At 35.9% G+C, this 24,390-nt stretch overlaps 1 protein-coding gene across 4 annotated transcripts in view; it reads right to left on the minus strand.

Annotated features, from left to right (window-relative positions):
• Nucleotides 1-903: 903 nt before the first annotated feature.
• Nucleotides 904-24,390, minus strand: part of ATP2B1 (ATPase plasma membrane Ca2+ transporting 1) — a 122,117-nt gene continuing 98,630 nt past the window's right edge. For 2 of the 4 annotated variants that reach the window (XM_070454313.1, XM_020882462.2), the window contains exons 14-22: nt 23,915-24,002; nt 23,445-23,551; nt 16,845-17,036; nt 16,395-16,608; nt 15,750-15,961; nt 14,229-14,336; nt 12,139-12,321; nt 11,664-11,750; nt 904-4,177 (exon numbers count right to left, since the gene is read on the minus strand). In XM_070454313.1, coding sequence (XP_070310414.1) covers nt 3,866-4,177; nt 11,664-11,750; nt 12,139-12,321; nt 14,229-14,336; nt 15,750-15,961; nt 16,395-16,608; nt 16,845-17,036; nt 23,445-23,551; nt 23,915-24,002 — 1,503 coding nt within the window. In that variant the 3' untranslated portion in view covers nt 904-3,865. Of the gene's footprint in view, nt 4,178-11,598; nt 11,751-12,138; nt 12,322-14,228; nt 14,337-15,749; nt 15,962-16,394; nt 16,609-16,844; nt 17,037-23,444; nt 23,552-23,914; nt 24,003-24,390 lie in introns of all 4 variants that reach the window. The other 2 variants (XM_070454315.1, XM_070454314.1) reach the window with 2 other exon arrangements.

Here is a 24,390-nt window from a genome sequence, read left to right on the forward strand (position 1 = left end):
GGTATTTTTATAATGCCTCATCTAAAATAATTTTTCAAGGATCTTTCTAAGATTGCTTTCAGTTAGGTAGTATCATTAAACTAATAAAATTTTTTGGTCTACAAGTGAATGTAACACTAACTGGAAAAGGTAAAAGTCAATGTGGGATCTGGACATTAGGGTCCTAGAGTGGCAGAGGTTAGAAGAAAGACAGCAGCTGTCGTGTAACAGGAGCTCCCTAAAGACACAGGCAAGAAAAAAAACGTCAATAAACACAAACTTACAGAAACTTTCCTTCCTCAGTGAATTTTACAAAGGGATTTCATTCAAAATTCAATCCTAATACTTAGTACACTTACAGAATTGAACTTGACAAAATGGAAAAAAATCTCTCCTCACAAATATGGTACTCATATACTCATTGAATAATATTTACTAATGGAAAAGTATAGTATTCATAACCATTCAAAGTTTTCTCAGTAGTTCAAAGTTGCTAATTTATGTTAAAAATTTATTATAAAAATACCAGCAGAGGGCAAATTGATTCATGTTGTTACCATAAACTTCAGATAATTGCTATTGACAAGTTTGGATTAGTTAATGAAAAAATCAGGTCTTATAGTTAATGTGAAAATATAATCTTTTCTAAAACCAAAACTTTACTTCCCCCTGGACTGCAGAAATTAACTCTTGAGCTACAAAGACTGAAGATGGTGGGCATGAGAGAATGGACAACATACCCACGTTCATTCTAGGGACAGGATCATGAATATTAGGATGCTGATTCACTGTAACAGAACCATAATATTTCAAGTACATTACAGAATTCTCAATTAGATTTTTAAAATTTCAAGTAGAAAAAAGTAATTTCAAAATATGATGTTCAGATTAACTCAAATATTCAAAAAGTTCAGCCAGTCCCCATTCAGAAACAGATAAACAGTATATTTATTAAATGAGTTAAGACAAATAAACTTTACAAATAGACAAATAATAAAAGGCTCAGTGGCTAAAATAGATGGTAAGCGTCATCGAAAGAAATCAACAGCATCACGGTATCTCAGTTGGCTTACACGTGTAAAAAGAAATTTTCAAAGAGCAGTTTCACAGAAATGAAGCCAGTTTTTTTTCTTATAAACAAATTGCCATTTCTTGGTTCAAAACTGACATCTGTTATGAAAATTACCATATCACATATTTATAAGATGACAAGGAGTAACTCATCTTCAAAGTGCAAGTAAGTCTATTTACAACCACAAAAAAGGCAATGATGAGGAGAAAAAGATTTTTAAAAAATATACAAAGATTAAAAACATTTGGGATGCAAAATTAAACAATTTTTTGGTTAGAGGATAAGAGAGAAAAAGTGATTGAATTACAGAGGCTGATTTCAGCTATACATCCTATATAATGGGATCCAAGATCTTTAACAGCTTGCTTGCATTTTTTCCTACTTACATAATGCTCTGGAAATTTCTGGTAGAAATTACAGTGTCTCAAAGAGAGAAATACACACTAAGCATGTCTTGCTACTACTTCATGGATGTCATAAGACCCGTTTATGGATTAGAGTTGGTGTAAAAAGCCATTGCCTTGAGTTGAAAAATGAATACTGTAAAAGCTCAATACAAACCCTCCAAAGCACATGCACGTCTATATCTTTTGGTAATTACATTCATATTTAAGCGTAACCAAAATAAAAAATAAAACTGAAAACGCTTCCCTTTTCTCTATTCCCTATGCCTTGTAGGCTCTCCAGTTGATAGGATAAATTTTTAGAGTTGAAAAGGGTTCGTCAAGATAGTCTAGTCCACCACCCTCATGTAGGGGAGACGATTTTCCCAAGGTCATGCAGCACATTAATAGCAAAACCCAGACTAGAAACCAGGTCTTGATTCCTAGCCTAGTACGCTTTCCAGCATATCATGCTACCTCTTTTTACAGTATGATTCACTCTAAATACCTGATGAGTAATGTACAATTACAAATGCTGACAGAGCCAATGTGTTTCTAAGTCTTGCAGAGGATAACTGCGAAGGATTGATGGAGAGAAAAAGATTCTCCCCCACCCACCAAAAATATCAAGCACCATCAACTAAATGTTTCTTTGCTGGGTCAGCATTTTCAAATGTTGTAGTAGTCCTCGTAAACTTTATGTCAGCCTGAGGATTGTGTATCTGGTGAAATCTGGGCCCTAAACAGTGCCAGTTCCTAAATGGTAAAGACAGAGGCCAAAGGCGGGAGAAGGCAGACAAAAATAAAGACTTAAAAAAAATCCAACTGGCTTAGAGACAGGCATTCCAGCATATGGTTAAGTAATATATCTAAATATATATTTTTAGGGCCTTTCCCATCTTTTCACATTATCATTTTAACTAATTTGTTATTTGGCCACTTAAGAATGAAAACAAATGTATCAAAGACAACGGCGGTCGCTATTATTATTTTTTTAAACTCTGAGACTATTTTAGGCCAACTAAATAAACTCTATGAAGAACATGTCAAACTGCAATGATTTTCTTAATCTGGTTCTAGTAGATTGCCACCAAGGAATTAAAGAGGGTACCTCATGGGGCTGTTACCATCTTGAAATTTATTCCAATTGCAGTTAAAGAGAACAGACCGATGTATCACATAGGCAGAATTGAGTAAAGAAGCTGAAAGTTCTTTTTAAAAAAAATTGCTGTGTATTTATTTAATAAAAGGGCATATTTATTTATGTTTACAAACAAGTTTCAAAAACAAAAGGAAAACATGTATGCTTCTACTTATTAACCTTTTTCAAAATGCCAACAGCCCTCATGCTCTATGAAGATTTCTAAGGATTTATTAGAAAAAAATAAAATCAATACAGTTCACTCACAGTTCACCAAGACATCACTGAACTAACATGTTTAGACAAAAACAAAAAGGACTAAAATTCTCTTGTAGTTTGATAGTTTGATTTAATTTGATTTGCCTGAAATAACAAAAGCATTTCAAGCATCTTTCATTATGTCATTGATGTCCTGCATTAAACAATCTACTAAATTCTGAACAAAGGTTATTAGCAAGTTTTCAAAAATTTTAAAAATTAAACAGTTGTTTCAAAACCATTAAGTAGTAAATGTATTTAAGAAACTAATTAAGACAGATGCCATAACTTCATTAGAACACCACTGCTCATGTTTTTTTTGTTTTGTTTTTTTTTGTTGTTTTTTTTTAAACAAAGCATTAGTGTTATCTATTTGGCTATTAGTATTAGCAATTTATCTACAGTATTTAACAAGGTAAATTGTAGGCAAAAATTTAGTACAGTTTCAATAGAAACACCCCTCCCCCCCTTTTTTTCCTGAAAATACAGCAGTATTTGAAGGACTAATTTTATCTCTGCGTCAGTTATAAGGAAGCGTCCCATCTATGAACAGGAACAAAAAAAGTATCTACAAACCTTGTAAACAGATCTGCATCATTTATAAACATAAATAATCCAAATTATTAACAGCCAACAGCAGAAATTAAAGCATCAATTCAATGATCCAGGGCTCTTTGCTTGCTTGCCCAGCTTTACTCCTCCCTCTCTCCCATCAAGGATTGAGATCAACTAAAATTTTGCTAATATACTGTTCAGGACCATTCTTAGGTTCTACTGATGATCCACAGGTCGACTTATGCTGAGTTACTGTTCATCTGTCAGTTCATTTCTCCCACCCCCCAAAAAGCACCCTCAGTCTGGCAGAAAGCTTTGCTTTTTTTTTTTAAAAAAATAAATCTACATTCGTACAAGTGTGTCTTCTGTTGAAGTCCAGAGACAAGAATACTATCTTGTCTGTCACAATATGTGAAAAGACCCAGTTTCAATTTGTTTCTTTACAATGCAGCTAGTGTGTTAACATTCAGCTTACAATCAGAGTGACGTTTCCAAACTATGTAGTGGGCTTCCTGGGGATGAAGAGGTAGCAGACTTGTTCATTTCTATTGTAAGGTAAACCCCGCTGTCAACAGCATTGTTATTTTTGTTGGGAGAGGGCGGAGGACTGGAGTTACGTTTTGTAGGAGCATCATCTTCAGCATCAGTGTCATCGATAAGGGGAATATGAGGCTCTGAATCTTCTATCCTAAACTCAGGATGTGTCATAAAGTTGTGAATTGAACTTCTTGATTCCGGTTTTTCTAACCCTTCATATAAAGAACTACGAAATGCATTCACCACTCGAATCTGTAAATATCAGAAAACACAGAAACATATCAGTACGCTGTTTCCTTAATTTAAAAATGGTTCATTTATGAGTCTGAATCCACAAACAGCTAGGGATGAGTGAATCATATTTGCATGTAATGCAGTGGAACTTGCAATACACTGTAAAAAAAATGAATATTTTAGTAGGACACTACAGAACAACAAAACCACATACTCTAAGAATTAAAGGGTATAGAATTCAAAGTAATACTAAGAATATCTCATTGTCAACTGGCTAAGAATTTAATAGCCATTTTATAGGATATTTTTCCCTAAGAAAACAAAATCAAAGAGAAAACAAACATAAAATTAACCATACACAAGCGTTAGCTGATTTTTTAAATAAAAGAAATATAATTTTAAAAAACAATTCAAATAAGTTAAACGAAGTCAAGCACAGAGGGTTACTACTCATCATGCTAGGAATTAGGGAGTCACCGACTATGAAAAAGCCAAGCAAATATAAGCTGAATGCCACAATGAACTCACATCTACCCCACTACGCCCTTAATTAAAAAAATAAAAATAAAAGACAAAACCCAAATAAATATCTATGAAATGCCATTAAACAGCTATAAATATTTGAGTATATGCCATTTGTCTATAAAGTGTTAGTGTTTTTCTCTATAATAATAAAACTTAAATAACTTTATGTACTATACTCCACTGGAAAGAACAGATTTAAAATAAAACAAAAAACTTGGAGGTTCTTCCGTGAAAAATTTCCCAAGGAGAAGACATAAAGTATTCTAGCATTTTCACCCTTAAACATGCAGCCCAACAATTCATCTTCCTCCTCAGAATTCTGCTACATGGGAGAAAAGAGGACAGTGAGTAATCAACTTAAACACATCACTGCACATGCAGACTCGGGTCTCGTCAATCCAGTACCATTAACACTTAAAGAAAAAAAGACAAAATCCAAATAACTGGATTATCATTATTTATTATAAACGTCAGTTATCCAGATGTAACTGACATCGACACTTCAGGAAGAAAGATCGCTAAAGTCATAAGTCACCAAAATCACCTCATAAAACAACGGTATTCAAAAAATAAATTTCTTCACAGGGATATTTCAATTTATTAAAAAAAAATGCAAAAATTTATGCCTACTTTTTTACTGCATAATTTAAGGCATACAAGACTATTTGATAGACATCTACAGCATGAAATAGTCGCTACAATCCAGGTAATTAACATATTCACTACCCCACATAGTTATCATCTGTGTGTGTGTTGAGAACACTTGAGGTTGGACTCTCCTAGCAAATTTCAAGTATACAGTACAGTACTGTTAGCTAGAGTCACCATGCTATATATTAGACTTCCAGAACTCATTCATCTCGCATAACTGAAACTCTGTACCCCTTGAACAACATCTTGCAATTCCCCCTCCCCCTGGTAATCCCCAGTCTACTCATATGCATCTGACTATTCCAGATCCCACTTCTGAGACTTTAACTAAAGGAACTGAAATCAAGATTTTGGAGCGATTCCTGCACTCCCATGTCACTGCTGTCAGTGGCCAGTAGGCACGAGAACACGAACTGGAGGACCAGCCAGCCTATCCGGCGCGCGGTGAACTGCTTAATGCGACTCTGAGGTTGCTGCTTATTGGACTTGTTTGCTGGTATTGCTAATGGAGCTGGAGAAGCAGTTGAGGTCTCTCTTTTGTTCTGACCAGTCTGGGTAGAAGACAGTACAAGAATCATGGGGAAAATAAATCAATTTTTGAAACATGGGGGCTACGGAATAACCGAAGTGAAAATATTCAGAGTTCAGAAGAAAGTTATGGCTGTAAATGAGCGACCTGGGAGCTTAGCAAAGCTCCAGGAGGAGCAGAGTGTAAAAAGTAATAAGCAGAAATGCTCCAAAGCAATACAATTTTCAAAAAAACAGTTCTCATATTAAGTACACAAAATAACATCTAGATTAACTAGGGGGTCACTGGAACAGATTTGTTTTACTTCCTACTCATTAAATAAGAAAGCACCCGATCTAAGGCATGCCACTGAGCTAGTTATATTTGCTCTCATCTCTATAACTTTCTATAGGTAAAATTCTCACAGTACAACAGTAATTTTGAGTAATGAAAAAGCACAATTGCATGCATTATACTGTAGGTAGATAGAAAATTATTTTAATACCAGAAATCAGTTTAAGCAGAAACTGATTACCTATTTGTGGCAATCCAACCCCTACTGTTTATTTAATCCAGTCTTTAAATGCTATTCTTTTAATAGCAATTAAGACCTACTATGTACAACACTATTTAAGGAAAATTCAACAATTCCTATGTTAAGAAAAATTTTTAAAGAATAAATTACTGAGAGGAAAAAATTCAAGGCATGAGGCACATATGGCAAACAATACATTGAAATGGTTATTAATAATAAAGTAATTTTAGGAAACTGAAAATGATTACTAAGGTAAATACTACATTAAATCTAGCAATAAGATCATGTACCATGCTAAACCACCCATTTTCTTAAATATAATCCTAACTTTTGATAGGAGAAAAGAATATTACTGACCAAAACATGGTACACAGGAGACAGTTCTATTTTACCTTCTACAACAGACTGATTTTTTCCGAAATTTGTCATCATACTTTTACTATGTGCACCATAAATTAAAGAATTTCAGTAGTAAAGTAAAAGATACTTTGCAACAGGAAAGAAAATTCTAGGTTGCTTTTCAAAGTTGTGTCTTTGTACATAGAATTTTCTCAAAGTGAGACCTGTGTAATAGCTAATGTTTTAATTATCTGGAATAGGAGTTGAAAAATATTTTCTGTCAAGTGCCAAAGAGTACCTACTGCATAGCACAGAGGACTATATTCAATATCTTGTAAAATCTATAATGGAAAAGAATTTGAAAAAGAATGGATGTATATGTATAACCACCACTCTGCTGTACCCTTGAAACTAACACAACATTGTAAATTAACTATACTCCAATTAATAAAAGAAGTTAAACGGAAGAGTCAAAGAAGTTTGACATAGATGTTCCTAAGATTATTCTCTACTAGGGCAGGAAGCCAGTGATAAAATTAAACCTTCCTTGAAATGTATTAACACCAATACTCTGGCTACCTGTACCCAGCAACCCAGAGGTTTCACACACAGCTGTGATCAGAAAAGAGTCTGCAGGAGGTGTGGGTGTGTAAGACTTAAAACAGAGCTTGTGATTGATTTGATATTTAATATAAAGCCTGGGACACAATTATACAGAGAAATACAGTTCATATGATACCACATCTAGTGAAAAAAGCAAACTATTTAAAATTTTGCTGAAATAAAAATCAACAGAATATATACCACCTAGTAGATAAAACCTGTCAAAAGAAGTTTAACATAAAGCTAATCAGGAGGAAACAATCAAATTCAGAATGTAGGACACTTTATAAAACAATCTGCCTGGATTTTTAAAAAAGAAAATCAATGTTATGAAAAATAAAGGTAGAGAAAATGGATCCAGGTTAAAGGAGAGAGACTCATAACATACACTATTGAATGTCCTTTCTTGGATCCAGGATCAAAAAAGCTGTAATATATGACATTTTGGGGGCAACTGAAGAAATCTAAATATGGACTGTTATTAGATAAAATGGTATATATTTATATTATAAAGATAAAGCAGACATCATAAAACATTAAGAAGTGGTAAATCCAGGCAAAGAGATTTTGTATGGATTAAACATTTCAACTTCTATCAGTTTGAAATTTTTCAGTTTTGAGGGGAGGAAATATATCAAGGTTAAGTCTCAGTTTGGCTCCTTCTTGTGGATATAAATGGAAGCTTACTTTCCATTCCAGCCTCATCAACTCCTTCATTTCATTACTTTTTTAGTTTTAAACTACATCAGCTGGGATCTGCTTTCCTCAACCAACAAATTCTACCAAGGGGTCAGCTTGCGAGTCATTTCCTTAGGTAATTTTCCCTGACTTCTCAGGGAGGGGTGAAGACCCTGTTATAACACTGTTTCATCACCATGTCAAAACTCCTATCTCCTCATCTGCTTCTCTCCCTAGACAACAAAGGCGGGAGGTTCCAGAGCATGTGGTAGGCCTTGCAGTGTTTATGAAATACAACAAAGTGAACAGCAAGAGCAGGAGGTGAAGGCATGAGTGGTAACATGCCCCTGAAAGCCAGGAATCATGTGAAATCCAGAAGAGGGAGGGATGCAAGTGACATCAGCCGTCCCAGGCATAAGGCATAAGGCTGCCTATTCCATGTCATTCAGGCAGGTGGCATGGTAACTTCTAAGAGGAAGATTCCCATCTGTCCACCTATATAAATGTAACAGCCTAAAGTCAGTCACCCTAAAGATACAACATATCTAAAGTTTCAGGGTCAGTTTGTCTTTTCAGCACCTGGCTGCCCTTTGTCCTACATCATGCTGCCTCTGCTTATTAGCTATGGACACATCATGTAAACTCTAAGTCAGCTTTCACACCTGTAAAATGGGGATAGTTCCTATTCTGCCTGTTGTGCAACACTGTCAAAAATAATAAATGAAACTTACTTAAGCAAACAAGGAATAGGTAGACTCTTGAGTGAATAGTTTTTTGTTTTTTTTTTTAAGACAGCATTGTTTTCTCCCTTAATTTATCCTCTCCCCAGTTTCCCAATGGATGCGAGCTTGAGCCAACGCTGGAAGATGGTGAAGGACAGGGAAGCCTGGTGTACTGAAGTCCATAGGGTTGCAAAGACTTGGACACAAGTGAGCGACTGAACAACAACGTTTCCTTAGATTCCTCTTTAGTCTTTTACTGACTAAAGAGCAAATGGAAAAGATAAGTCACTGCCCAAATCAGGTATCTCAATTGAGTTGGAGGGTACGGATGAGGGGTGGGTGTGTTTATATCTTTAATGTTTCCAATATACTAAGAATCCACCATGGAATCAACAAGCTAATTCAGAGTAAGGATGATAAAGGTTATAAGACTTCTGGAGAGTTTACTAAAATGCAACAATCTGTTATATTTCTTTACACTAATAACTACATGAAAGGGAAATTAAGAAAACAAACCTCATTTACAATTGCATTAAAAATAATAAAATATCTAGGAATAAATTTAACCAAGGAAGTGAAAGACCTGTATATTGAAAACTACAAAACATTAATGAAAGAAACTGAAGACACAAATAAATGAAAAGATACTCCATATTCATAGGCTGAAAAGATTAATAGTGTTAAAATGTGCATGTTACCCAAAGCAATACAGATTCAATGTAATCCTGAGCAAAATTCCAATGGCATTTTTCACAGAAACAGAACAAACAATCCTAAAATTTGTATGGAATCACGAAGACCCTGAATAGCCAAGGCAATCTTGAGAAATAAAAACAAAGCTGGAGTCATCACACTCCCTGATTTCAACTGCATTACAAAGATATAGTAATTAAAACAGTATGATATTGGCATGAGTTTGTATAAATAGATCAACAGACAAGAACAGAGACCCCAGAAATAAACCCATGCATATGTGATCAATTAATTTATAACAAAGGAATCAAGAATATACAATGGGGAAAGTCAGTCTCTTCAGTAGATGGTATTAGGAAAGCAGGACAACCACATGCAAAAGAATGAAACTGGACCACTATCTTACATCATACACAAAAATGAACTCAGAATTATAACGACTTTTACATAACACATGAAACCATAAAGCTCCTAGAAAAAACATAGATGGTAAGCTTCTTGACATGGGTTTTGATGACAGTTTTTTGAATCTGACACCAAAAGCATAAAAGGAAAAATAAACAAGTGGGATTACATCAAACTGAAAAGTTTCTATGCATCAATGAAAACCATGACCAAAATGAAAAGGCAATATTTTGTTCTCACAGAATGTGAGAAAATATTTGCAAATCTATGTACCTGATATGGGGCAAATAATAAAAAAAAATATATAAAAATCTATACAAATCAATAACATAACTCCCAAATAATCCAATTAAAATATGACCAAAAGATCTGAACAGCCATTTTCCCCAAAAAAATATATATAAATGGCCAAGTGGTACATAAAAAGCTGCTCAATATTGCTAATCATCACAGAAATGCAAGTCAAAATCACAGTGAGGTATCACTTCACATCTATGAGGATGAAATGGAAACAACTATGTTAGCTGATGAATGAATGGATAAACGAAGTATGGTGGACACACACAGGAAGAGTATTTAACCATAAAAAAGAAGGGATTCTTGACATTTGTGAAAACACAGATGAACCCTGAGAGCATTATTATCCTAATGAAATAAATCAGACAGAGAAAGACACATATGATTTCTCTTACATGTATATGTGACATCTAAAAAAAAAACCCCACAAAACCAAGCTCACAGATATTAAAAAAACAAATGGTTGCTGCAAGAGGTAGGAGGTGGGCAGTGGTGGGAGATCTGAGTAAACTTAAAAAAAAAAAATGAATAAAAAAAACTTTTAATGCATTTTCCCTACTTCTTTGGAAAACTCAATAGAATATCTTATCTAGGAAGCAATTTTACATTGATTGTATAAATGAAACAAAACAAAACAAAAAAACACCAACCTCACATAAATACCAAAGAACTTAGACGCTTCTACAGGGTATCCACCTCAAAACAAAATAAATAAAAAATTCACAGCAAGCCCACAAAGTCCAGGCTAAGGAGGCAAGTGAGTGAAGTGAAGTCGCTCAGTCGTGCCTGACTCTTTGCAACCCCATGGACTGTAGCCTACCACGCTCCTCCATCCATGGGATTTTCCAGCCAAGAGTACTGGAGTGGGGTGCCCGCCATTTCCTTCTCCAGAGGATCTTCCCGACCCCAGGGATCAAACCCGGGTCTCCCACACTGGAGGCAGACGCTTTACCATCTGAGCCACCAGAGAAGTCTGAGAAGGCAAAAACACCTGGGTGTGTGCTCAGAACCCCTCTTCAGCACATCAACTTACTCTCTAAACCGAGCAAGACACAAGTCAAGGCACCAGCTTCACTTTCAGCTTTAAAAACACAATTTCTTGGTTCTGTTAGATCGGTTTCAAATCACATGCTTTTGGGAATCATGCAGAATGGAACATGTTTAAAGGCATATACTCAAAAATTTATAGTAGTTTCACAAATTCTAAGCTACAGTTTTATTCCCCATATTAACTATCAGAGTTAGCGCAGAGACAAAGATTTCATGTCTGATCTTTGGTTGCAATTGTTCCGCCTGTCATCTAGCCCTCTAAGAAATAAAACGACAACAACGACAACACTTTGAGGTCTCAATCCACTTTACGAAAAGAAAGCTTTATGAAAAGCCTGAACAATGAATTTAAACATTAAGGAGAAAATGAGAAACGTTAGGTGTGTGGAGTAGGAAATGTTAATTTCATGCACTTAGGAACACACACTCACACCCCACAGTAGTAGAAGCAGTAGAAGAGGAAAACACTACATGTGTAGGGGTAGAAATATTTGTTACATCATGATGCTGGCTGGCGATGGAGGGTTGCCGCCTTAGTGCCCCCTGAATGGAACTTCCACTCTGGAAAGCATTCACTACATCCATCTGCAAGGAATCAGAGATTGTGACAGCTTGCTCAGCAAGAGAGAGAGAGAACAAGAGAAAGGACCATTCCATCTATCAACATATAAAAAGTAAAGAAAAAGGCACTTTTTACAGAGCAGATAAATAGGCAAGAGGAGCATTTGGAGATGAAGGGGGTGGAAAAAAAGCTAGGAGAAAAGGAGCTTAGGGGCATACGGACACATTCTTTCGTGGTCAGTTAAAACTTGCACTCATTCCAGGCACCAGGACTATTTTTCAAAAGAGTAAGTTCTGTGGGTTGGGGAGGCTAGAAAGGAAGCGAAGGAGCACATTCAAACCTCCTCCCCAGCCCCAAAGGCCCTTGGCTCCCGCTCGCATCGTCTCTCCTACCTCTCCACCAGGCCCATACCTGTGTCTGGATTCTGTTCAGACCTCTAAACCACAAGATCTGGCCACGCCGTAACTCCCGCTCAGCGTGATCAATCTCTTCCACATCCTCTGCTAACTCCTCCTCAGGTATTTCCTCCTTCTGTGTGCCATGACCAGCTTCTTTGAGGAATTTTAAACGGCTAGTTGGAATTGTTGAAATAAGCTACAACACAGGGGAGAGAACTTAGAAACAAACCATATCAAAATACAATGAAACTGATCAACTTCAACACAGAAAAGGAATGAAAAGCTGCACTCAAGAGCCAACTATCTTTACCAATGAAGCAATGGAATCTTGTCCATCATAGGCCTTCTTTCTCAGAACAAAAAACATTCTTCTGTTAGCTACACAAAAGATTTAAGTTTGAAGGGCAAACGTTTCCCTGAATGAAATAACCTGATTATATTTGCAAATTTTATTTAAGACATTCAAGACCATGAATTATACAACCATGCTTTGATATACATATACATACAGACTTACTTAAACTCATATTGATTATATTTATTTCAAATAAAATGAAAATTGGTGATCTAATATGATGCAAAAGTAGTTTACATTTCATTAGCGCTTTAAGAATTCAATGAGGAAAAAACACACTAAAGTTCAGAAAACCTTCAAGGCTGCCCTGAAAATAGATCTTATTAAATGTATTTATTTTCATAAAGTATAACTATTTAAAATTGGATTAAAACTGATTGAGAATGATACCAAACAGGAACAAATGCTCCAGAAGACACAAAAGATAGAACACCACCAACATGTATTAACTTATAAGTGTTAACAGCCATTTCTTAAGGAAGTTAGGAGAAACAGGCATGCAGTGAGTATCAGAACTGCTCCGAGAACTTCTAGTTCAACCACCTCACTTGAGAGATGAAACAGGTTCAGAGACACAGAAAGTGACTTGTTCACAGAGTGACTAAGACCCTAGGTTTCCTGACTTAACAAATCAGTGCTTTCTACCATGGCACCTAAAAATCAATAGACAATGTCAACCAAAGACAGTTACTGATGCCTATTAGGCATGTACACTATACTGAATTTCCTCTTCTTGAAAATAGCCAGACGTAGGGGGAGGTTGGGGGGGTTGGCTTTGCCTGTGAGGGAACATTATAAAGTAACTAGAACAGTTAAAAAAAAAAAAAAAGAAAGAAAAAAAAATGTGGACCTAGTACAGATCCTACTTAAAACAAGATCTCAGTTAAAAAAGGTCTTTACAATGAGTAAGAAGAGAACCCTCAGGCCCTAGAAACACAAGAAAAAGATAAAAAACACATAAAGATTGAGTTAAGTACAATCTGAATGTTTAGTCTGACTTGCAAGATGACCATAAATTAGTCCACATCAATTACATACATGTGCTAGCTTGCATTTATGAAAACGTTAGTAGATTCTCTATCAGTTTTCTAGTGATTAGACTTAAAATGAACAAACACACTGTTATCATTTATCTTTTAAGAAACAATGACATACATATGCAAGTCAGCTACCCATAGTGAAGATGAAGAACATCTCTTTTGAGGCACTGTATTTTATATGTATACTGTTAAAGTCATTCAATCCAAATCATCTAAAATGTCATTTTGTGGCCTATTTTTCCAGACACCAGGAGTTTTATGGAAACATTCGTCATATCAACTGAAACTCAAGATTTTTTTAATGCTACATTTTTATGAAAGTATATAACAGAATGATAAAAAGGCTAAAGCATATAATATTTTTATTAAAATATTAATTCTGAAAATGCAAAGTAGGTCATAGAGCAAAAGATACAGATATTAGCATTCTGACCAGTTATAAATGTATCATTTTAATAACAGTTGTAAAACTTGTTCTAAAAAACAAGTTAAAAGACTGTATAAGAAATTAAGTGTTTTATTGCATAGGCATAATCATAATTAATACCAAGTGACATACTAGAGCAAATATTACATTAAAAAGAATCTCTGAATGTCCTTTCTTGACCCAGAACCAAGTTATAGAATTGATTAAAAGAATACACACACTAAAAATTAAAAAAAAAAATTTTAGGTTTGAACAAAAAGTGATGAGATTTTTTTTTTTACCTGGCCCCAGAGTAACGTTCCCATTCCTAGGAATATTGACCATAGCCACTGTTCTATTGAAAGTTCTGAACAACTGAAAGGTTTTCCACCAAACTGCACAATTATTATCTGGAGGAATAATCAAGAATAAATTTATTTAGTGAAGTTGTTGACTTACACTCTGACCCGTGCTCCTTATATCTCATTGTGGACTTGTAATGAACAAACAAAATAGCTGATCCAGACCATGCTTTGAGTCACACGAAAGCAATGAAGAATGGTACCTTACTTACATCAACTGTACTGGGTGTATCAGTCTATGCCAGCAACTAAGTTTTATCAGACTTGCTTGATAGAGAGACAAGAAGTTATGTTTTTGCAATCCCCATATATTAAAAACAGATAAAATAAACCTAACTTTGATAATAAGTAGGAACTAAAATTTTAGTGTATCAAGAATAATAGTTTTTTTCTAATAAAATTCTTCCAGAAACTATACAATAACTAAGCAAGCAACAGTTCCTCTCAAGTTGACAGAAAAATTGAAAGCTAAAAGAGAAACAGTTTGCACAGACATAAATGAGTTTGGGGTTTCAGAATCCACAGTGCCCAAGGTGGAGAATGAATAAACGATTCAAAATGATTAGACCTTTATTTTGAAACTAGCACCATCACGGTCTGATTTTATTCTTGAAAAGCTCACTTTTCAAACCTTCCTGTGCTTACTGACCTCCTGATGTGATCAGGCACCACTCACCTACCTGCTCTGATTCCAGATTCTGCTATTAACAGTCATTTGCATAGAAGAGTACCACAGAATCCAAGATGACATAAAACATAGGTATAACACATAATTACATAAAATTTACCATACGTAAAGTGATACTTAGTTTGCCCTTATTATGGTCTTTATAAAAATGGCAAAATTCGGTCCTTTCTATTCCTTCTCAACCTCACTGTTCATACCCCATCCTCCACTCCTCTTCTGCCTTGTTTTGACAATATTACAAAATATAAAATTGGCACATACCAACTCAGGATGCAGTCATTTAGAATCATGTAGATTTTAAAATACTTATTTCAAAACCTTTTATTACTTAATAATGAATTCAACTGTAGAAATACAACTGCTATTAATTGTTAGAAGCAATTAAGGGATCGCTCTAGGCAGACTAAGTGGTTAACTGTAAGACTGGCCTTAAATAAGATCAACATTATAACAGTTTTCATAAAAGCAATGTAGAATAAATAATCAGAAACAGAGTAAGCGTGAGCAAACACTGCTGTGAGCAGGGTCACAGCCACAGAACCAGTAGTGCAACTGAAGGAGTCCTAGTTTAATATACTCATTCACATGTAGAACTTCAGGATGGGGCAGATTTTCACTTGAGTTGTGATATTTAAAATTCTTCTTTGATGTCATCAAGGCAATACATAAAAGGCCGACACATTCAGGTCAAGTAATTTCTCGAATAAATCACCTGCTCACCTAAGATCTCCACACAATAATCATATTTGAAACTCTCTTTTACAATTACCCACCTGTACCACAAAAGTGCCTAAAACAATCGTGCAGAAGATGGCATTATTAAAGATTCCTTCAAACACATTTCTTTCACCGTGAATTTTCCGTGCATTTATTTCGTTGAAAAGTTGCATCAGTACAAAGGTATTAAAAACGATAGTATAATGTTCCGATGGAGGAGCATGCAAAGGAGCATTTCTTCCACTATCAATATCAAAAAACTTTTCTCCTGAAAGAATGAAAAATTATTGCTTTGTAATTATCATACAACATAACTGAACATTTCAAGGAAGCATGCAATAAAACCTAGCCAGACCTTTCTTTGCTCTCAAACAGCACCACAAAAAGAGTTGTGAGGGACCTGGGATCCTCCAGTATCACCCTCTCATCTTACATGGAAGGAGTCGGAAGCCCCCCTGAACTATGGTGACATGTTCAAGATCACATCTAAATTAGTGGTAGGGCCAAAGATAAGAAATCAGGACTCTCTTTACTTCCCGCTACTATCACACTGCCTCTCAAAATGCACTAAGCATCCACTGACAGAAGAAATTAAAGATAAATGTGGAGCCAGAAAGAAAAACAACATACATTCTTGAAAAATCTGCAATGTAAGCTCAGAACTAAAACAACTGAAGCTTTATGGGGCATTGAATTCTTACCAGCAAACAAGAGTGTAAAGACAACCACAAGCTGATAGAATGCATGACCCAAAATATTCTTCATCATTGTGCGCGAGATGAGAGGCTTATTTCTCCCATAAGGTTTCCGAAGCAAGAGAGATTCAGTGGGGGGTTCGGTCGCCAGAGCCAGTGAAGCAAGCGTGTCCATGATGAGGTTTACCCACAGCATCTGCACAGCCTTAAGCGGCGAGTCCTAGAAAAGACAGGTTTCTTAACAGACACTCAAACTTTCCAGGGATTCAGCAATTCCCAGGAAGCCATTTCTATTTAAAAACTTAAAGTACAGGAGTTAAAAATTATATTTCTATATTAATTAACACAAAATGCAAAGCTTGAATTCATTTAAATACTTAAATATTTAAAAAAGGCAGGTTATATATGTTTGTGCTCTAAAATAAGCAAGTTTTAATAAACAAACTGTCAACCTACTTGAGTAATACAGGCTCCCGTGAAAGCAACAATCACTGCTACTACATTAACGGTAAGCTGGAACTGAAGGAATTTTGAGATGCTGTCATAGACGTTTCGTCCCCACATAACTGCTTTAACAATGCTTGTAAAATTGTCATCCGTGAGAATAATATCAGATGCTTCTTTAGCTACATCAGTTCCAGCGATACCCTAATTAAAGAAAATTTCTGTGAATTAGACCGAATGTTTAAAATACAACTTTTAAATATTTGAAAGGATATGTATTTTACAAACAAAAATTTACTATTATACTTAATAATTATTGACTTACATTTACTGTAAAAGGAGGTAATATAGTTAAGTCTAAGATACTGTCTCTCAGAAAGACATTCATCTCAGTAGAAACTGAAAATAATAAATGAGACATTTACAATAAAGTTCAACGTGGGTTAAGAGAGAGAAATGGACACAGGCACTACCCCATGTTCCTTCCAAAAGTCACAGAAAAGATTTTTTTTTAATGAAAAAATAAAAACTCACAAAGGCTAAAAGTTAGTGGGAAAAGAGATACATCGTAAGAGGTTGGAAAGCAGATAACTAACTAGTTAAGAAACTTGCAGACCCAGAAAGCTGAACCCTAAACCAACAGTAGGGAGAGCAGAGGAGCAGCCTTTCTGCACCCCAGGACTTGCAGCACCGGATGAAGAGGTGAAGGCATGATTAAAAACAGGAGAAAGCCTGCTGAAGACACCGGAGAAGTACTTAGAAGGTCCAAACTGTAACAACACTGTCTCTCAGCAGGGGAACGGGATGGATGACCAAGTTGCAGATTAATAAAAATGAATGAACTGCAGCTATATGCAACCACACAGATGAATCTCACGGTAATGATGCATAAAAGAAGATGGACTCAAAAATAACATGTAATATATAATCCTAATGTACAAAGTATAAAAACAAAGGGAATCTTCAGCATACTGGTTTTCTCTATGGAGAGACACGGCAGTAATTAGGAGAGAGTGTGGGTGAGGAATATGGGAATATAGAACATATATTTCTTGCCTTGCATATAACAGGTCTGTTTAATTGGGGTAACCCATTCATTGCATACTTATGACAGAGAGACTTTTCTGTATGTGTTACATTTTAATAACAAAAGTAAAAGAAAAGGCAGCTGGAGCCTCAGAGGCCCTCCCCAAGGCCACACCACTGGGCAGTCTGCTACTCCCTCTGACCTGGCGGGAGACTGCCTGCTAACGGACTACAGAGGGTCCAACAGAGAACTTCAGACTGAAGGGCACCACGTGCTGCTGAGTCCCGTGTTCTTCTTCTGCTTGCTTCCCAGTGATCAAGACTGCCCCGGAGGCAGCAGATTTGAAAACTCTTTCCTGAAAATCTGGTCATCATAGGAGACAAGACCTAAAGATACTGCAAGATTCACGGTACCCTAAGCAAGTGAAATGGCCAAGCCAGATCACCTTACTGGGAAGTTTGTGGTTGATAAATCCTACGTAGAGGCCTCAGGCTTTCCAGCTTTTCAGCTTTCTACTGGTAAAAATATGCTGAAACAACCTACCATCACTTTGACATCTGATGAAAGCACTAAAGTAAAAGACACAGACTAAATTAAAGGGAGACAGAGACACAGACTCTACAGAGGGACAAAAGCTGATTTAAAAAAAAAAAAAAATCTGGGTTTCCCAGGTGGTGCTGGTGGTAAAGAAACCACCAGTGAATGCAGAAGACATAAAAAAAAAAAAAAAAGAATCAAATCCTTAGAATGACAAAAGGCACAGCAATGAAACAAGAACTCAGAGATCCAAAACCAACTCTTGGACATTAAATATATGATCACAGACATGAAAATACAACAGAAGCTGAGAAAATCACTCCTGTACTCCTGCAAGATGATAAAAGTACGGCAGACAGGGGAAAAAAAAGACAAAATAAGGCAAGCCCATGAGGTTAAAAAATCAGGGGGACAAATCCACAAAGAATACACACGGAGAAGAAATAAGACGACTATAAGGGACTTTCACAAAATTAAAGACAATGAGTTTTCACAGTAAAAGGCTGCCCTAAGACAAAACATCATGACATTTCAGAGGACTGAGAACAAAGGAAAGACTTAACATACCAACAAAACGGAAAGAAAAACAAAGAGAAGTTCAAATTTCAAAATGATACATAATGAAGGTACAAATCCAAAATTCTGAGTGAAAGTAATTTTCGATCTATATTTTTATACCAAGTCGGACTAAGTATCAAGGAGGAGTCTTTGAAGAAAGAAGAGATTTCACTCATAAAAGTTATGAAAAAGTTTAACTTTCATGAATCCTTTTTCTCAGGAGTCCACTGGAGATGGCTTTACTACATGAGAGAGTAAACCAAAAAAGATGATGATATCACACGACTTTGTTAATCAACTATACTCCAATAAAGTTTTTTTAAAAAGATAATTACACCAAATCTAAGAAATTCAAATGCAACATAATAGAGGGAAATGCAACATAATAAATGCAACATAATAAAGGAAATTCTTAGGTATGAAGAAAGAAGAGACAGCGGTGCAAAGAGCTCCGATGAAAGCATGTCAAAAGATCTGGGAGAGGTACTTGTGAGAAGGCAGGACTATAAAAGTGCCTGACATCTCTGACATAAGGAAAGGAGAAGATGGAGATGAATTAGTGTTAAGAACATTAAAAAAAAAAAACCTAAGGAAATAAACAGATAAATAAAGATTAAAAGGTGACTTGAAAATGTACAGAGAATACAAAACGTCACGCAAGGAAGTAACAGTAGCTATGAGACCACATGGCTCACCTTGGAACAGCATTTCCAATCACTATAACCAATCACAATAAGGATGGTATACTGGCTGATCTCTAACTCTGATGGAAGAAGACAGGCTCGAAAGTGTGCATGAATGTTTATAGATGTCTCTGTGTGTGCCTATCAAAGTGCTAAATCCTTACCTTCCTAAATGAAAAGTCATCAACAGATGCTGTTTATTAAACAAATTTTAAAAATCCTTGTTATTGTGCCACTTAGATACATGGAGGCAAACAGCTAAGGAAAAGAAACAGCAAAAATAGTTGGTTTTCTTTAGTCAAAAAATGAGCTGTAAGAAATGGTATGTGGTAGGGGATGTAGTTTATCAAGTCTTATACAACTGTCTGACTTTTTAAAAGCTATGTAATATTGTTTTGATAAACACAAAAACAAAGTCCAAATCAAGCTTTTCTTGAAATAGTTCACGAAGGAGCAACCTTAATGTAAAATTTTGGTCTCTAGCTCCTAATCTGAATATTTTACTTTCAATGTACAACATACTTAACACATCTAAACCCAACACAATTCTCTGCCTCTAATCGTTCTCCATCTTTAGCAAATGATCTTTTGAAATTTAAAAAGCAACTTTAAGATGTTAATTGGTGTCCAAATAAAAACTAGTCCCATCGTGAAACAAACTTGGGAAACTTTCTATCAGAGAGTTTAAAATAGCTTTTTCATGAGCTTCTTAGGGCTGTATGCTGGGCCTTTCCAGGTGGCTCAGTGGTAAAGAACCCGCCTGCCAATGCAGGAGATCTGGGTTCAATCCCTAGGTTGGGAAGATTCCCTGGAGAGGGTTGCCAATATCAAGAATACTACCGGCAACCTACTCCAGTATTCTTGCCTGGAGAATCCCATGGACAGAGGAGCCTGGCAGGCTGCCGTCCACGGGGCTGCAAAAAGTCAGACATCCGAAGTCTGCTTGGGAACTGCTGATCTACAGGATAAAAGAACAAACTGCTCAGATTCATAGTCAAGGCCCTCCTGATCCTCACATCTAGCACCCATCAACACCACACCCTATTCGAGTCAAGTTAGGCTACCTGTAATTCTTGGGAGTCTCTTAGCAGTACTTTCCTCCCTCCCTCAGCTCAAAGGGCGCCTCTCTCAGAAAACCTTTCTGCGCCTCTAGAGACAGAGTCTAGGACTTCCTCCTGGAGGCATGCCCAGTGCTGTTTTTAGTCCTTCACTGATTTACTCCCTTATGTGCTGAACCTTTAGGAGGCAGCAACTACTCACCTCTGGACCAGAATACTGGAAACAGCTTCTTGATGTTTGGAGAAGAAACAAATGTTTATTAACCCAAAGTTTGAAAGTATTTTAAATTAAGATATTTTAACTACCTTAGGGAAGATTTTATTACCACAGATGCATACCTGGTTATAGAAATATTAATACATCATGGCATTCAGGCTTCTGTAACAGAAATATCTGTAGATGTGTGGTTAACTGAATTTTGGTAAGAATGCGTGGATGCTAAGTTGCTTCAGTCACGTCCGACTCTTTGCGACCCCATGAACTGTAGCCCACCAGGCTCCTCTGTCCAAGGGATTCTCCAGGCAAGAATGCTGGAGTGGGTTGCCACGCCCTCCTCCAGGGGATGGTCTCAACCCAGGGATCCTGCATTGGCAGTGGGTTCTTTACCACTAGTGCCACCTGGGAAGCCCCTCGGTAAGAATAATGCAATATAATTTTTAAAATAATGTAATCATATTTTAAACTTGCCATCTAAAGGAATTCTAAAAGGAGTGGCTAAGTAGGGGGAAATGCCAGGTCTCTTTGTAAGCTAATGATGTACTCACATTAGAGTCCCTTTATTTTATTGCTGTAAATTTTAATGTTGAAATTGCTAAATATACATAGATACAGACACAGAGAGAGAAAAAGGGAGAGAGAGAAAAAAGGAGAGAAAGAGAATAGAGTGTTTTAAAATACTATTTCTGTCTGAAATATAAGAGACAGGTTTAGAAAGATCTAATTGATAGCAACTTTTGTGGGTCTCTAATAAAACCCCAAGATAATTTTGTCTTTCAGTTTTAAAATACGAAATTGAAGACATGAACAAACATACAAAGTAAATTTAAGCTTGAGCAAGAATGCTTTTCAAGTCCAAGCCACCAAGCACTTATTCTTTCTTCATACAGAAAAAAAAAACCCACTAAAATATATTTAGACTTTTTTTTTTTTGGCGTGCTACCGTTAAAAAAAAAGTTGGTAAAATGGGCTTAAAACTTTCATGGCTTAAAAATCAAATAAGATAAGTGGCTGTATGTGCTTTTGTTCAAAATACTGTATTTACCTGCCGTTATTTAAAGCCCTTAGCATCTGCCTTAAACACTTAAATTTTAGGAAGAAGGTTTTTTTGTTTTTAAATTTTAAAATGCATTGTACATAAATACATTCCTGGTCAGCTGTCCAGATGAGAGCAGAAGTATGGATCCTGTCTGTTTCCAAAGTGAACCTGTTTTGCTCACAGCCAAAGCAATGGCCCTGCATTATTCCTTATCCTCTCAGCTACTTTTCTCCACTCTTCAGAGGTTCACACCAACGTGCTGCTTACCATAATGACTTTGGGACAGGGCAGGATGGGAAACTCTGGGTTCACAGCTATTGGTTGAGGGTACTTTACTCATATCATTTCCTTCCTCCATCTCCCTAACATTTGCTGAAAGGCAGCCACCATGGTGATGGTTCATGCTAAACCTCTATTTTAGCAGCAAAATATCAGGGGGATAAATTATGCAAATAAACACTGGTACACATAAATATTCTTTTATCTGAAACACCTGGGGCCTGACTGTATTTCAGAATTCAAAGCCTGATCATACTTCAGAAGCACATACCTTCTATCACAAATTCTCCCAGACAAGGTTAGCATCCCATAAAAACACATTAATATTTCTATTTCTACAATGACTGTTCATATTAAATGTGATAAATAACATCCTCACATCATCCAGAATATTTTTTTACAATAAATGAGTGTGCTGCAAATTTAGGGGAAAAAATCCAGTTTTGTATTTTTGGATTTGAGAATTATGATTACGGACTTGTATATTCCAAAAGTTAAATCAATCAAATTAAAATTAAATAAAATACTTAAAGTTTCTATGGCATGGTAAGTACAAAGATTCATTCCAACACTGAAATATTAGGATTGGATTCAAAGATTCCACAGTCTAATTTTAATCACTAAATATTGATGTAGCATGTGTATTTCATGATATCTATTTTATAGTAAACACTTCATCAGTACTATGGCTATAGTATAAAGAAAATAATATTGAAAGGCTGATATTTCTGTGCACTTTTAAATAATCAAATATAAATTGAGAACTTGGGTGGGGTGAAGCAGATTTTTTTCAATCAAACAAGATTAGATTATATATGAAATGATTATTCTTAAAAGTTACTCAAGACATTTTCAGTTGAGTGCAAGATTCCTAATTTTATTCTTAATTTAAATACACATAACTGGACTAAGCCTGTCCCCTACAGGACCACTATAAGGTTCTGCTGACATATAGACACTTATGTACTTTACAGAGTACAACGTAAATGTATGATCTTATTATAACTGTTCAAAAGGAGTCTTCTTCCAGCATCATAAACAAGTTATTATATGAACTAATTAGACTTATAAACCAATTTCGGCTTATACACTGCTCCTCAAAGGTAGATGGACAGTGCTTAAAATCAATAGCAATTTAGCAACAAAGAAACCAAACAAACAGAAAACCCAGCCAGTAAATCACATCTGAATATTTGAATCAGGTGAGTCCCTACCATTGCAAATCCAACATCAGCTTTCTTTAATGCCGGGCCATCATTTGTACCATCACCAGTGACAGCTACAACCTGGCGTTGTTCGGAAACAGTGCTGTCAATTATACCTGGAATAAAAGTATTTGTGCTGTAAAAACAATTCGTTTCATTTAATAGTGATTCTGTAGGATACACCTTGGCTGACCAGTTTTACAGACTCAAAGTTCAAAATAATTAAACATAGAGAAATGGAAAATGCTGAGATGCTGGGCATGGAACAACTCCCGAAACTGTTGTATTAGCAATTATAACCTGTTTTACTCACGGAGAATAAACACAATCCACCCAAGGTATCAACAGGAAATGTATTTAGATTTTATTGGCAAAGATGACATCCATGATTCAATCTAATACTCAGTTTCTGTTACTATTTTAGGAAACAGTGCATTTCTGTATCAAGAAATTGTGGGAAAATTGCAAAACCTACTCACCTTTAACCAGTGTATGTTTGTCAGTAGGAGATGATCTTGCAAGCACTCGAAGCTTTGGCCAAATCTTGTCTATCCGCTCTTGCTCAATCTATAAATTTTCGTCAAAGTTAAAACATGCCCAAGCCTAATTTTCTAATTCCAAATTAGCTATCTAGCATTTGTATCAGTGGTTCTCAAAAGATGGTTACCAGACCAGCAGTATCAGCAACTCCTGGGAACTTGTTAGAAACGGAAATTGCTGAGCAAGATCCAAGGCCTAGCTGATAAAGATACTGTGAGGTGGGGCCTAGTAATCCAGTTATTACACAAAGCTCTCTAGGTCACTCTGATGCAGACTCAAGTTTGAGAACAATGTTATACACAAATTTTAACCATCTCCCCACTGCCTATGAACATGAAAACTCCTTAGCATAAGTAGTGCAGTTTGGGGCCTCCTAAAATATGGTCCACAGCAACCTGTCCAAAATCATATCCCC

Source organism: Odocoileus virginianus, chromosome 24 (assembly GCF_023699985.2).
Source record: "Odocoileus virginianus isolate 20LAN1187 ecotype Illinois chromosome 24, Ovbor_1.2, whole genome shotgun sequence".
NCBI classification, from domain to species: Eukaryota; Metazoa; Chordata; class Mammalia; order Artiodactyla; family Cervidae; genus Odocoileus; species Odocoileus virginianus.